This window comes from Tympanuchus pallidicinctus, unplaced genomic scaffold (assembly GCF_026119805.1).
Source record: "Tympanuchus pallidicinctus isolate F22 unplaced genomic scaffold, pur_lepc_1.0 scaffold31, whole genome shotgun sequence".
Taxonomy (NCBI): Eukaryota; Metazoa; Chordata; class Aves; order Galliformes; family Phasianidae; genus Tympanuchus; species Tympanuchus pallidicinctus.
The window spans coordinates 13,181,331-13,194,686 of NW_026294749.1; the positions used below are offsets into that span (position 1 = coordinate 13,181,331).

Sequence of the window (13,356 nt, forward strand, 5' to 3'; positions counted from 1 at the left end):
TAGGCATTGTTTTCCATGTCAGTTCTTGCTGACTCCTCCTATTCTCTCCAGAAAACGCATTAGGAATTAAGAAAAATGAGTAACATGCTTCCTGCTTTTCTTGTAGCATCTGTCTTATGTCTTACATTTTCTGCTTCGTTTTGTTTTGTTCTTCCTTTCCCTCCAGAAAGGAAAGCCTTCACAGAGCACGCAGTGCATGTGCGATGCTGTCATGCTGAATTGGCTATGCCAGCACTAGGTCTACTTTTTATTTAGTCATGCATCCCTGTCAGTGGATTCTGGGGCTGAGGAGCCACTGCCATAAAGTACTGGAGGTGTACATTACATTGGCAGCGGCTCTGTCAGTGTAGTGATTGTTTTAGTTCTGGATAATGGCTGATACAATACTACAAAAAGTGCTATGCTATAGGTTGAATATGGCTTCTGGCTAGTTTTGCTTTCCTCTTTGTATGGCAAAGTAAAATTATTTAACTGCATGCAGTAGTTGTCTTGAGGCATGATTTTGCTGAGTACTGAAAAAGGGAAATTAAGTTAATAAAGAATGTCTACCACATACTGAAGTGTGAAAAGGTGCAGAAAATGAAGTGATTATTTGCGATATGTAAGTATCCTTAAGCACCTACCTGCCTGGGCAGATTCACTCTCATTTCACTGGGTTTGGTGTTAATGTAAGCCAGCAGATATCAGTGTCTTCGTTGCTAGAATTAACAGCAGAACTTCTTTTGTAGTGTTCTGTACTTCTGCTGAAGAGGCAGTGACGTAAATTGGTGTGTATTATTATTTGTCAGTAAGATAGCAATGTATCTTCCAGTAGTATGTTAATGTAAGCAAGTGTCACCTTTGGTTTGTTCTTTGACTTAATTCTCTATTGAGAGAAGCGTTGTGTTTAGAGAAATAGTGCTTTGTTCTGAGAGATGTAAGAAATGGATATAAACCCTGCACTTAGTTTTGCTGGCAAAGTGAAGTACAGATGTGAAAGTGCTGTCTGTGGGAAGTCTTGTTCCAGGCTGGATTCTCTTCACGGCCCCACACCTTCAGCAAAGCTGTGCTGCATGTGCACAGAAGCCTGCCCTTACCAAGGCAGCAGTAACACACCAGGAAGCAGACTTGTGGACTTGAGATGACCTTCTTCAGCCTGGACTGAAGCAGTTTGAAAGTGAAGACAATAGTCCTGAATAAGAGTGTGCTTGTACTGATGTGACTGGGACCTGTAGTTGGCAGTGTGAAGTTTTTTTGTGAGCCCTTCTTATGTCAGCTCTGTTAAATTCATGTCCAGACTTCTTTGTGTTTCATATCTGAAGACAAACACTTCATCTTTAAATCTCATTTTTGTAAATCATAGTATCATAGAATGGCCTGGGTTGAAAAGAACCACAATGCTTGTGTAGTTTCAGCCCCCTGCTACATGCAGGGTTGCCAGCCAGCAGACCAGGCTGCCCAGAGTGTGTCCAGTGTGCCCAGTGTGTTGCCAAATGCCACATCCAGCCTGGCCTTCAATGCCTGCAGGGATGGGGCATCCACAGCCTCCTTGGGCAACCTGTGCCAGTGTCTCATTACCCTCTGGGTGAAAAATTTCCTCCTAATATCTAACCTAAACCTCCCTGACTTAGTTTAAAACCATTCCCCCTTGTCCTATCACTATCCACCCTAGTCTGTAATTCTTTGTGTTACTGTTTCCATACTGAACACATCCCACAAAAAAATGTTTTCCAGATCAAGTCCTATGGGGCTTTTTTGGTGGTGGTGAGCTGCCTGTTTTTTTTTTTTTTTCCCCTGTAAATCCTTTTCCTCTTAATTTCTATTTTATCTGCTCTCAAAGACTGACTCTCTCATACTTACCAGTTCTCAATTCTACTCTGATAAGCTTTGAATCAGGTTGGGAAATTTTATTCTTGTTCCATTTCTATTCTGTTGCAGATTTTGACTTGAACTATTTTTGGCATTGGAGCAAGTTTACAGACTACGTGCAGTGTGTGCTGACCTTCACTGGTGTCACCGGTTACATCACTTACCTCTGGCTTGATTCGTCTCTTTTTGTGGAAACCCTGGGCTTCCTTGCAGTTTTCACAGAGGCGATGTTAGGCGTTCCTCAGCTCTACCGTAACTACCAGAATAGGTCCACAGAAGGAATGAGGTATGTGTTTGCCTTAAATAAAACAAGTACATGTGTGTGTGCTTAGGTAAATATTTTTGTAGTGTGAGAATGCTTTTCTGTCATCTTTCTACGTTTTAATTGAAAATACAGCAGTTATTGGGGTAGAGCCTCCGTCAGCTTAAACTGGTGCAGCACTGCTGTAGACAGTGGGAGCTCATTTATATCCCCAAGATCTGACCCATTGTTCAGACCTAGCTGGACAGTTTCAAGATGAAATATGTTTTATTACAATAATACGTAGAGCTACTGCTGTTCCATTAGAAATGGTCTGAAGAAGTCCTCTGTGTCAAAAGTACTAAAGACAAAGTCTACAGCAGTAATTGTTGTAACTCACGCTCACTGCTTGTTCTTACAAATTTGCTTAGCTCTCTTCTAATATGTTACTGGTGTTAGTAGCAAATAACATCAGTATTGTTGTGTAGAAACTTGTACCTGACATTTAAAAGAGCTCAAACCTAGGAAGAACACTCATGTAAACAGGTGTAGAACAGAAAAATTTAATCTTGTGCTCACTGTTGAGACATTTAAACTAGATTATCGTTTCATACCATTTATTGTATGTGTCAGTATTAACACTAAGGTTTCCAAATTGCAAATACAACTTGTAGAGCTTCTGCAGAGAGAAAAACGTTCACCACGCTGCATCAGTTATAGAAAACAGTACAGCAACAAATTCAATTCAGGAAGTACTTTTGTCATTAGTGATTGTCTTCTTTCACTGCTTTGAAAGTTCCTCTTTCATTGACTTTAAACTTGCTGACATAATTTTTGCTTTGAAAACAAATAATCATCTCTACCTCCTTCACACCAAAGCAGTTACATCTGTTGACACTATTCCTTTTGCTTGTTTAGAAATCTGTGATACTCAAAGCATTTTCTTATTGGAACACCCTTGATATAGAGTCAGGATTGCCTTCCAATATTTGGGTATTTTGCCTGCACACACTGCTTTGGACAATTTTGTGTGATACCCAGTTTACCTACTAGACCTTATTTGTACTCTGGTTTGACTTTCCCTTTGTGTTTTTTATCTGTGGATTATAATGCCATATTAAGATAGCTGCTTTCAGATAATGATCTGCTTTTCCTTAGCTCCTGTCTGAAGATCTGAGCTGGTTTTTTTCTACTTTTTTGTATTTGCTACTTAGTAAAATGAGGACAGAAACTTTGTGCTTCGAATGAATGGTTTAATTCTTTGCATGGAAACACAGAGTTGCATAATTCTCATGTAAAACTGCTTTGGTAAAGACCACTGTTCAGTTGACAGAAGATACAGTAGAAGCTCTCATCCCCTTGCCATCAAACAGGGCTAGGTCTAAGGATAGCCACCTTCCTTGTCTGGTGTACCTGCAGGTTTTCCCGTTGGATTCCCAAAGCAGTACTTTGCATACTATTGGATATTGGGCGGTGTGAATACTGGTAAGATAGTACACGGCTTGTACTGCTACTTTACTGCAGCTGGGGGATGCTCATGTCTCTGTCCAGGTCACATTGTAGCTTTATATGTATTGCAAGAACCACATATACTTTCTAGCACTGTGTAGTCCTGAATTGATCTGATGGTCTATAAGCATTATCAAGCTCTTCCTGCTATGACAGTGATTTCTGCTAATGTTTTACTTTCTGTTGAAGGAGCTGTTGTTTCTTCTGATTTTCCCTTCCTGTGCCTGCTTCTCTATTTAAAAGCAGAGAGGAGACCTCAATCCTGGAAGTGCTGAAGTAAGCATCTAGCAGTCCAGCCATGCAGCTCATAGAATTGAATTTATGAACTTGGATAGGTATTTGCCAGGAGCTACTTGATGCCCAGTGGGATATATTTACTACCCCATCGAGTTTGCGGATGACACCAAGCTGGTTGATGCATTGGAGGGAAGGGAAGCATCCAGAGGAACCTGGGCAGGCTGGAGAAGTGGGCCCACGAAAACCTAATGAGGTTCAACAGGGCCAAGTGCAAGGTGCTGCACTTATGCTGGGGCAACCCCAGGTATCAATACAGACTGGGGGCAGATCTCCTTGAGAGCAGCCCTGCGCAGAAGGACTTGGGGTCCTGGTGGGCGAGAAGCTGGCCATGAGGCAGCAGTGTGCGCCTGCAGCCCGGAAGGCCAGCTGTGCTCTGGGCTGCATGAAAAAGGGGCGGCCAGCAGGGAGAGGGAGGTGATCGTCCCCCTCTGCTCGGCTCTTGTGAGGCCCCATCTGCAGCGCTGCGTCCAGGCCTGGGGCCCCAGCACAGGAAGGACGTGGAGCTCTGGGAGCGGGGCCAGAGGAGGCACTGAGATGAGCAGAGGGCTGGAGCAGCTCTGTGTGAGGAAAGGCTGAGGGAACTGGGCCTGTTGAGCTTGGAGAAGAGAAGGCTGTGGGAGACCTCATGGTGGCCTTCCAGTGCTTGGAGGGAGCGTAGAAACAGGAGGGGGAACGGCTGTTTGTGAGGGTGGACGGTGATAGGACAAGGGGAATGGTTTTAAACTGAGACAGGGGAGGTTTAGGTTGGATCTTAGGAGGAAGTTTTTCCCCCAGAGGTGGTGAGGCGCTGGCACAGGTTGCCCAAGGAGGCTGCGGATGCCCCATCCCTGCAGGCATTCAAGGCCAGGCTGGATGTGGCTCTGGGCAGCCTGGGCTGCTGGTTGGTGACCTGCACACAGCAGGGGATTGGAACTGGGTGAGCATCATAATTCTTTCCAACCCAGGCCATTCTACGATTACATGCAGAAATGGTTTACACTGTTGGAAATAACTGAGCTGGTGATCCTTTGCCTGTCAACGGAGCCATAATGGACAACTGCCAGATAGCCTCTTAGCTGGCCTCAGTGGCAAAGTGAAGTAATAAGTTTCAGGTATCTTTGTGACTTTAAGCTTATCAGGGAGAGAAGTAAGGATTAAGCTGCTTTAGCCTATTAAGCCTACTTAATGACCTTTTAGACTGTGGTAACTTCTTAAACCACAGTAGTGCATTCAGCTGTAGTGCATAACTGGAGCCCACGTCTGATAAAAGCATCACAGTTTACTAGGGTCAGAGGAGAGGTTCTTTGAAGGTCCTCATTGCCTGACTAAGGAAAACATAAGCTATCTTCTGTCTCTGAAGTAGGACTGAATAGGACATAACATCTCATATGTTAAGTCTGTTTCTGTTTTAGCAAAACAGTCAAAATAGGAATGGAAAGTAAAACTGCAGTATGTGACCACATCTGAACAAGATGTCCTGCCAGACTTTGCAGATACGATCTTGTTTCAGAAAAAAAGGTGTCAGATAACCCTGTGGACTCCTCGTCCCAATCACTCGTATCTGTTTAAAATAGAAGTTGAGGATATCTCATGCTTGAGGTAGTAATTGTTTTCAGATAAACGGACTTGGAGACAGAAAGCCAGGAGAGAGATGTAAATGGGACACATGGCTGTGGTGGATGGCAGAATACCCTTGGAACTGTTCTGAAAAGAGCCTGTGGTGGTTTAATATCCATGGATTAGCTCAGCACCACCACACCGCTCTGTCACTCCTTCTCAGGACATGTGGAGAAACTAAGGTGAAAAGAGTTTGTGGGTTGTGATAAGGACAGGGAGATCACTCACCAGTTACCATCACCAGCAAAACAAGCTCAGCTTGAGGGAGATGAATGTGATGTATTGCCTATTACTGATGGACTAGACCAGTGAGAACTAAGAGCAAACTAAAGCCACCTTTACCCCATCTACCCATTTCTGCATCTTCTGGGTCTGCACAAGGGTGGGTTTGCTCTATGACAGTCTATTTTCCATTTCTGTCTGCTGCCCTGTCATACTCTGCTCTGGAACAATAATTGCCCTTCATTGAAAGGTTTTCACAGAAGGTCATTGAAGTCATTTGTCAGTGCCCTTCTTTGACAGTCAACTGCTGCTCCATCTGTATGGAGCTGATGTTTCTTATCAGCCAGTGCTCGGAGTTTCACAGCCACTGGATGGTAGAAACTCCCCAGGTCCAGGAAAGGGAGGACTGGCAGTAGGAGTGAACTGGACTGCATATCACAGAGTCTCAGGTACCACAGTACAGATGATAGCCAAATCTGTCCATCCATGGTTAGCTTGGAGGTTTGTGGTTCCAGTAAGGAAGGCTTTCTTTCAGTGGTTGATTAGTTCCTGGCTGTGTGCTTTTTGTCTCTTGCCAGCTGCTCCCCATGCAGGAGGCAGCATGTATGCCCATGCTTAGGGCCATTCATGTAACTAGGGGGTTGGACAGGCAGAGCCAGCGGAGGGCTGTGGTCTCCCTCTTCTTGTTGTGATGTTTCAGTCTTCTTGAAAAGAGCCTCCTCTCTTTGTATCCTTCATCAAGATTCGCTGATACTGGGTAGAAGGCTCAGCGCTGTGACGCACTGAGACAGCCAACACAATCAATTAGACTGTCCTTCTGTTCATGTAAGTCTGTCTTGAGAAGACTGGCCTGGAAAGACTGAGTCAGATCATTGTGCTGTGTTGGTCACTGCGATCATCTTGTTGTTTAAAAAAAAAGTCACTAAAGGAGAAACAATTGGCCTTTATTGTCTCACAAGCAGATGGAGCCAAGAGTTGCAAATCTGAGTGCTTTTCTGTTTGGAACTGTTCTATGAGGCATGCTATAGCTGTAAGCTAGTTGCAAGCAAGTGTTTATCTGAAATGGTGTCCAATAAAATAGATGCAGTGTGCAGGGAGATAAATTGTATGAAATGTATATCTTGTAATATTATTTCCTCTTCTCTGCTATTGATAATAAAAAATACTAGAAGACAATATTTCTTGAGGAGATAAGATTTTGTTGTAGGGTGCCTTTATTCAGTACTCCTCTATGACATAATTTTTCCTTTAAGACATAATGCAGTTCTTTATATCATTTCTGTAAAGGAAGCTGTTACCTTCTGAGGACGGTGTTTGTCCCAGAAACAAATCCTTACTTTATCCAAATTCTGCAAAGGTTAATGTCAGCTGCTAGACTTTCTGCCTGTATTAGATTAGCAAGGTGCTGTGATGGACAGATGTCGAAAGCTGTACTCTACTGGCTAACCCAGTGACTGGTCACCTGCTGTCATGAGATTTTGGATTTGAGCATACTGAGCAAGTGCTGTAAAAATGGCACTCTTGTTTTTTTTGTGGGGCTTTTTTTTTTTTTAAGTGGAAGGATTTTTTTGAATAGTGAGTAAATAACACAGCTCAAGTGTTAAACTACAGAGAATGAGCAAGAGTTCTGGGTGTTTCTGCTTATATTAGTCTCATAATGACTAATTTTAGTTTAATTGAAAAGAGATGATGGGTGCAGTCTGCATCTGTTACAGCAATTTCGGTGCATACATGTACTTTGTGGAAGTTCAATAAAGGACAAAGGGGAAATAGCTGAAAATGACTTGTAAAAGTGCTAATAGGAAGGGAAGTGGAGGATATAAGCAATAGCAGTGAAGACTGTATTTCTCTTAGCTTTTGTTTTTCCTTGTCAGAACTTGCATGGATCAAAATCAAAGAAATAAGAGTAGGAGTAAGAGATGCCTTCATGAGAATTTTGAAGTAGATGCTGTACAGTGCAGTGGTGGCCTGAGTTTAAGTGCTCTGTCCCATCCAGAACTTTCACCAAGAAAGGTGCTGAAGAGGGAACCATTCTAGAGAGTCTTTGGACCTGCAGCACCCAGATGTCCATGTAGCATTGTGTCTACTCTTAAAATAGTAATTTCATTATACATTAAGTGGTCAAAACAAATAAGATGATGGAAGGGCTGCAAAACGCTGCAGCCATTTACTTAAAAAAAAAAAAAAAAAAAAGAAATAGACAGCTGCTAATTTTTTTTCTAGGTGCTATTACATCAGAAAAATAAACAGGCTTGGTCTCTCTTCAGCATGCTCAGAATGGAGACAGAGTCCTTTCCGCATGCAAGCAGATGATTTGAAAACCATTTTGTTCTATCTCAGGAAGCAAACAGCTTGTCCTCTGTTCTTCACCCATTCTTCTATTCCAGGATCCTCTTCTCTGTACCATTAGTCCCATGTTCTTTTCCTTTCCCGTTCTGTACTCAGTTTCTGCTGACTTTCTGTAGATGTACTGTTTGAAGTTGACTGTACAGAGCCCCTCACCATGCTCACTTCCATGCTTGCCTGCCATGTTTCCTCAGCGTACTGTTCTCTCAAGATTTGCAGTAACACACTGTGGGGCTCTGAAGACTGTTCCGTGAGGCTTGTGTACTCAACACATGTAGGAATTTTAGGAACTGAATGAAGAGAAGATGAGTTAAAAAAATCCCAGGAGGGAGTATGGAACCAACCTTCCCTTATGCTTCCGCCTCTTAACAACAGTGTGAGTGACGCAAACACTTCCCTAGCATTGCCTAGGGTGTAGTATGGTGTGAATTGCTGAAGCTCTTGCACATATTGCATGTGTCCCATCCTTTCTACCTTCACACCTTTCTGCTTTCTCTTTCCCTTAGCACCTAATCCCATCAGTTCAAGAAGAAAATTAAAAGCAAAATACTTCAAACCAAATGTGTTCTTTTACAGATAGTTCAAGGCTTCTTCATAGTGATAGGAATAAAACACTGCCAGTATGTTTAATCAGCACTCTCTTCAGTTGATGCTTTTCTCTTTACCCTGAAAATTTGAAATACGAGAGAAAATCAGTTGTACTTTTTACTTACCTTTGTAAGTTTGCAGATGGCAACAAGTAGGGAGGAAGAGCTGATCTGACTGAGGGTAGGAAGGCCCTACAGAGGGATCTGGACAGTCTGGATCACTGGACTGAAGCCAATGGGATGAAGTCCAGCAAGACCAAGTGCCAGGACTTAGGCTTTAGTGACAGCAATGCCATGCACAGGCTTGGGGCAAAATGGCTGGAAAACTGTGCAGAGGAAAAGGACTTGTGTTCTGGTTGATGCTCAGCTGTACATGATCCAGCAGTGTGCCCAGGTGGCCAAAAGGGTCAACAGCATCCTGGTTTGTATCAGAAATGGTGTTGCCAGCAGGAGCAGGGAGGTGGTTTTTCCCCTGAATCAGGGAGAAGCTCTTTACAGAGAGAGTGGTGACGTGCTGGATCAGCTGCCCAGAGAGGCTGTGGATGCCCGTCCATCCCTGGAGGCGTTTGAGGCCAGTTGGATGGGCCCTGGGCAGCCTGGGCTGGTATTAAATGGGATGGGTTGATGGCCCTGCCTGTGGCAGGGGGGTTGGAGATTCATGATCCTTGAAGTCCCTTCCAAACCTGGCCATTCTGTGATCTGCTCTGGTAAATGCTACCCCTCAAGTACTGTGTTCACTTTCACTGCAAGAAAGACATTGGGGCCCTGGAGCATGTCCAGAGAAGGGCAACGAAGCTGCTGAGCAGTCTGGAAAACAAGATAGGGAGTGACTGAGGGAACTGGGTTTGTTGGTCTGGAGAAGTGGAGGCTCAAGGGTGGTTTTATTGCTCTCTACAACTACCTGAAGGGAGGTTGCAATGAGGTGGGGGGTCAGCCTCTTCTCCCTGGTAATCATCACTAAGATGAGAGGGAATGACCTCCAGTTGCACCAGAGCAGGTCGATGCTGGCTATTAGGAGAAACTTCACCCAAAGAATGGTCAGGCACTGGAATGGGCTGCTGTAGGAGGTGGCTGAGTTGCCATCCCTGAAAGTACTCAAGAAATGTAATGTTTCATGTGAGAACGTAGGTACTGACATATTTTTGTGTACTTTTTGCAAGGGGTTATTTTCTTGTGATGACAGTGAAGCGTTTCTGAGAAGCATACACTGAATAGCTTATCGTAGTTCCAGTTATCATGCTGACTGGAAAGTAGCAACAGTCCTTTTTCCTATGTAGTAACTCTTATTTGGGATTCCTATTTCTCCAGTGTTTCCTTAAAATTAGAGATACTGAAGAATTTGGTTATTTCGTAAAAAATGACTGTCGCTAGGCTTTGTCCTTTTAGGTGTGCTGTCTTTGGAGACTGAATGCCAGGCATCTAGAACAGGGAGAGGAAGTAGGCCTGATATTCTGTGTATGTTGACCGAAGTGGGAACTGCAGCTTTAAATCACTGGAACGCTTAGTATGCTTAGTCTGTATCCTTATGAAGATGGGGAAAGTGTGCTAAAAGTGCCTTAAGTTAAATGGGACTAGGAGTTTGATTATTTCTTCGTTGCCTAGGGCAGGAGGAAAGGAGGATTAAAGAGCTTTACGGTTTGAGCCTTGGGGTGTGCTGCTGTGCTGATGCAATACTCTTTTATCCCATCTTTTTATTCCTCTTTAAGTGGATTATGTCCCAACATACTTAAAGTTACAAAAAGAAGGACTCTGAATGGTGTCAGGCACAGGCACTATTTCCCTGTTTTGAGCACTGGCCCTTGAGCAGCAGGGTCCCATGGCACAGGAAGGCTGCAGCAGGCAGGTGCTGGGAAGGGAGGTGTGGGAGCACAGGCAGGCTCAGCTAGCTGTGCACAAGTGCTGGAGGTGGGTAGCAGAGCAGTGTCTACAGCAGCATTAGCTGGCAGCTGGACTTGCAGCTCTGGTGATTAAAGTGCCTTGAGGGGGGGGGAGAAGAGATTGAAGGGGAAAAATGCTCAAGAAGAAATTAATGAGCGAGATCCTAAAGGATGGTGTGATTTAGGTGTGCTCTACACCATTTCCATCAAACTGACGCCACTGTGAAAGCATTATTCTGTTTTGGCAGCAGATGGTGCTGTGGACTGTACTGTGGGTAGCACACGTGTGATTTGTTTCCCAAGCCTCTGTTTTCACCTGAGGAAAGCAGTTCCCCCTTGTGACAATTCTTGAAATTTCCAAATCCATCAGTAGCAGAACTCAGAGCCCTTCTGATATGTGCTTGTGCTGGATGTATGGGTAGAATTAAGCTTAGGCATCTGGGCTGTGTGCGTTTATCCATCTCCTGGAAGGACATTTGTGTGAATTGCAGTTCAAGTCTTTCCTTTGTTCTGCAGAAGAGATTTAACGCCTGCTGTGCATAGCCTTAGGGTGTTCAAGGTTGTTAAGAGCTGCCACCCCTCTTCATGCAGCACCATATGGTCTAACTTGCAGAGCTCTAGGAAATACTTTGTAGATGTCAAGTCTGTGGACACCTACAGACTAAATTTTGGGCGTAGTGCTTGAAATAGCTAGAGCAGTGATCATGAATAGTCTACCAGCCCCATCACCATGTCTTGTAGTTTTCTCTGTGACTCTCCTTTGGCAAGTATATCCTAGCAAGCACTGGCTTCTGTGTGTAGATACTGAGCAGTGTCAAAATGCCTGAGATGCTCTTGCTCTTGGGAGTTTTGGAAACAGTTGTTCATGAGGAAAAGTAATTGATAAATATCTATTTACCTTGTTTTTCCATAATGCTTTTTTGTGTTTCTGCATGAAATGCGAATATTAAAGACACTTCCAAGTCACATCAGAAAGTGTTTTTATGAGTGTGGCTTTTTGTGCTCCAGAGTGAGATCCATGCATTTTATTTTTCCTCAGTGAAGTATACATACTTGCAAATTACAGGAACTTTCAGATTGCTCTTTAGCGTAGACCTGCTGGTGTCCATTACTCACAGATGTGACTATATCTCAGCTCCAGCAATCCAAAATAAATGCTGAATCTATCTGTATCCTGCTAGCAATGTGGGGCTGGACAACTGACTCTCTGGAGATTGTCAGTGCTGTTTCAGCCTTGAGGGAATTGTTGGAAAGTGAGGTAAGGGGCTCTCTCTGAGGGAGAGCATGTAGGATTGGTGGATAGTTTCATGCTTGAATTCCTAGCTGGCTGTGTGGTATTTAAAAACAAGATCTATGCTTGGTCGCTCAGGAGGTCCTGTCTTATGGTAGGCCTGTTTAGTTCCCAGATTTTCAAACTTCAGACACTGGCCTTTGGGTATCTGATTTTTCTCACTTCCCCTCTTTTAAAAATAGTTTCTGGCATGCTTAACAATTTGTTCAACATTAGGAGAGCTCCTTTTATGTTAAGCCTTGTGGCTTTTTGCTAGGAATAAATGCTGTATTTGCTGATATTTTTGTTGTTGTTCATTTGTGCAGTGTTAAAAATGCCATGGCATCAGGGTTTTTGTGTTTTCTGGACTGCATTGCACTGGTGGAGGTATGCCACCCTGTGATTGAAGTGCAGTGTTAGGGATACTTGCTGTCTTATGGATTAACTTGTTTTGGAGCATCAAATGGGAGCTGAAAGTTCTCCAGAGTCAGGATATTTTTAACTGAATTTGCTTTCTCTTCCATACATTCACATGGAAATATGCTGGGGGAGGTAAGTTGCTTTTCAAGAGGGATATTTTCTGTCTCTTCTTCCTCCTTTCCCAAAACTGAACGCTTTTCAGAACATTCATTAAAAAGCTGTTTTGCTGTGGACCTTATTCCAGAAGGGGATGCTAGCTTCTCAGATCTTGCATGATTATTCTGCTTTTATATCCCAAGAACTGTTGTCATTTTTTTAATGTATATGGAAGCCATGTGCCAGTGTATGAATAAATGCCCGAAACTGTCAGTCTAAAAAATCATACTGTGAGTCCATCTTTGCCTTCGTCTTGGCCCTGATCTGGGGAAGCTGTGGTCACCTTCCACTGTACAAAAGGAATCCAAGCTAATTTTTTTTTCTTCCACTTGCCTAGGACAGAAGGAAAAAAGAAAACGAAACACTTGAAGTAGATGATTAATACATCACATTCATTTTTCTGTTATTGAAGATAATTGCTCAGATCTGCGTTCATTGACTGAGCACGAGCAGTACTAAGTTTATAGCTCTAGCAGGATGTAATTACATGAGGGCAACACGTAACTCCTGTTGCTATTTGTGCTGCTAGTATGTCTGGTCAGAACACTACCGAATTTCTCTGTAGAAGTCACTGTCTAACATCTGACTCTCTCTGTGTCTTCCAGCTTGCAGGATATTTTTGGGTTTGTGTATTAAGCTACAAACATGCAGAGTCATAACATTCATGGAAGAAAATCTACACAGCAAACAGGAAGCGAGTACTGCCATCTCTTCTTGTGTAGGCTGGTGCCAAGTGTCAGCCCATGGTCTGCAAACTGCTGCTCCCCAGCTCTGCTATGTGCTACTGTTATTTTGATGGATGGCTGCAACTAATCTTAAGACAGTGGTTTAGTGGGGAAGAGAGGAGGTGTATTCTTTCTGTCTTATTTTTTCCCAGATCTCCTTTGTAGTTTCTCTCTCTCAGATGAAGGCAGAAAAAAAGATGTAGTGATCAGGAAATGGCTGATGTTGAGCAGTGCGTGCTCAATAATGCTCCAGCAGAAAATC

The 13,356-nt window shown here is 43.5% G+C and overlaps 1 protein-coding gene across 2 annotated transcripts in view; it reads left to right on the forward strand.

The window, feature by feature from the left end:
• The window catches only part of SLC66A2 (solute carrier family 66 member 2), a 55,812-nt gene that overhangs the window by 33,883 nt on the left and 8,573 nt on the right, over nt 1–13,356 (forward strand). For both annotated transcript variants that reach the window (XM_052697707.1, XM_052697708.1), the window contains one exon: nt 1,918–2,134. In XM_052697707.1, coding sequence (XP_052553667.1) covers nt 1,918–2,134 — 217 coding nt within the window. The remainder of the gene's footprint in view (nt 1–1,917; nt 2,135–13,356) is intronic.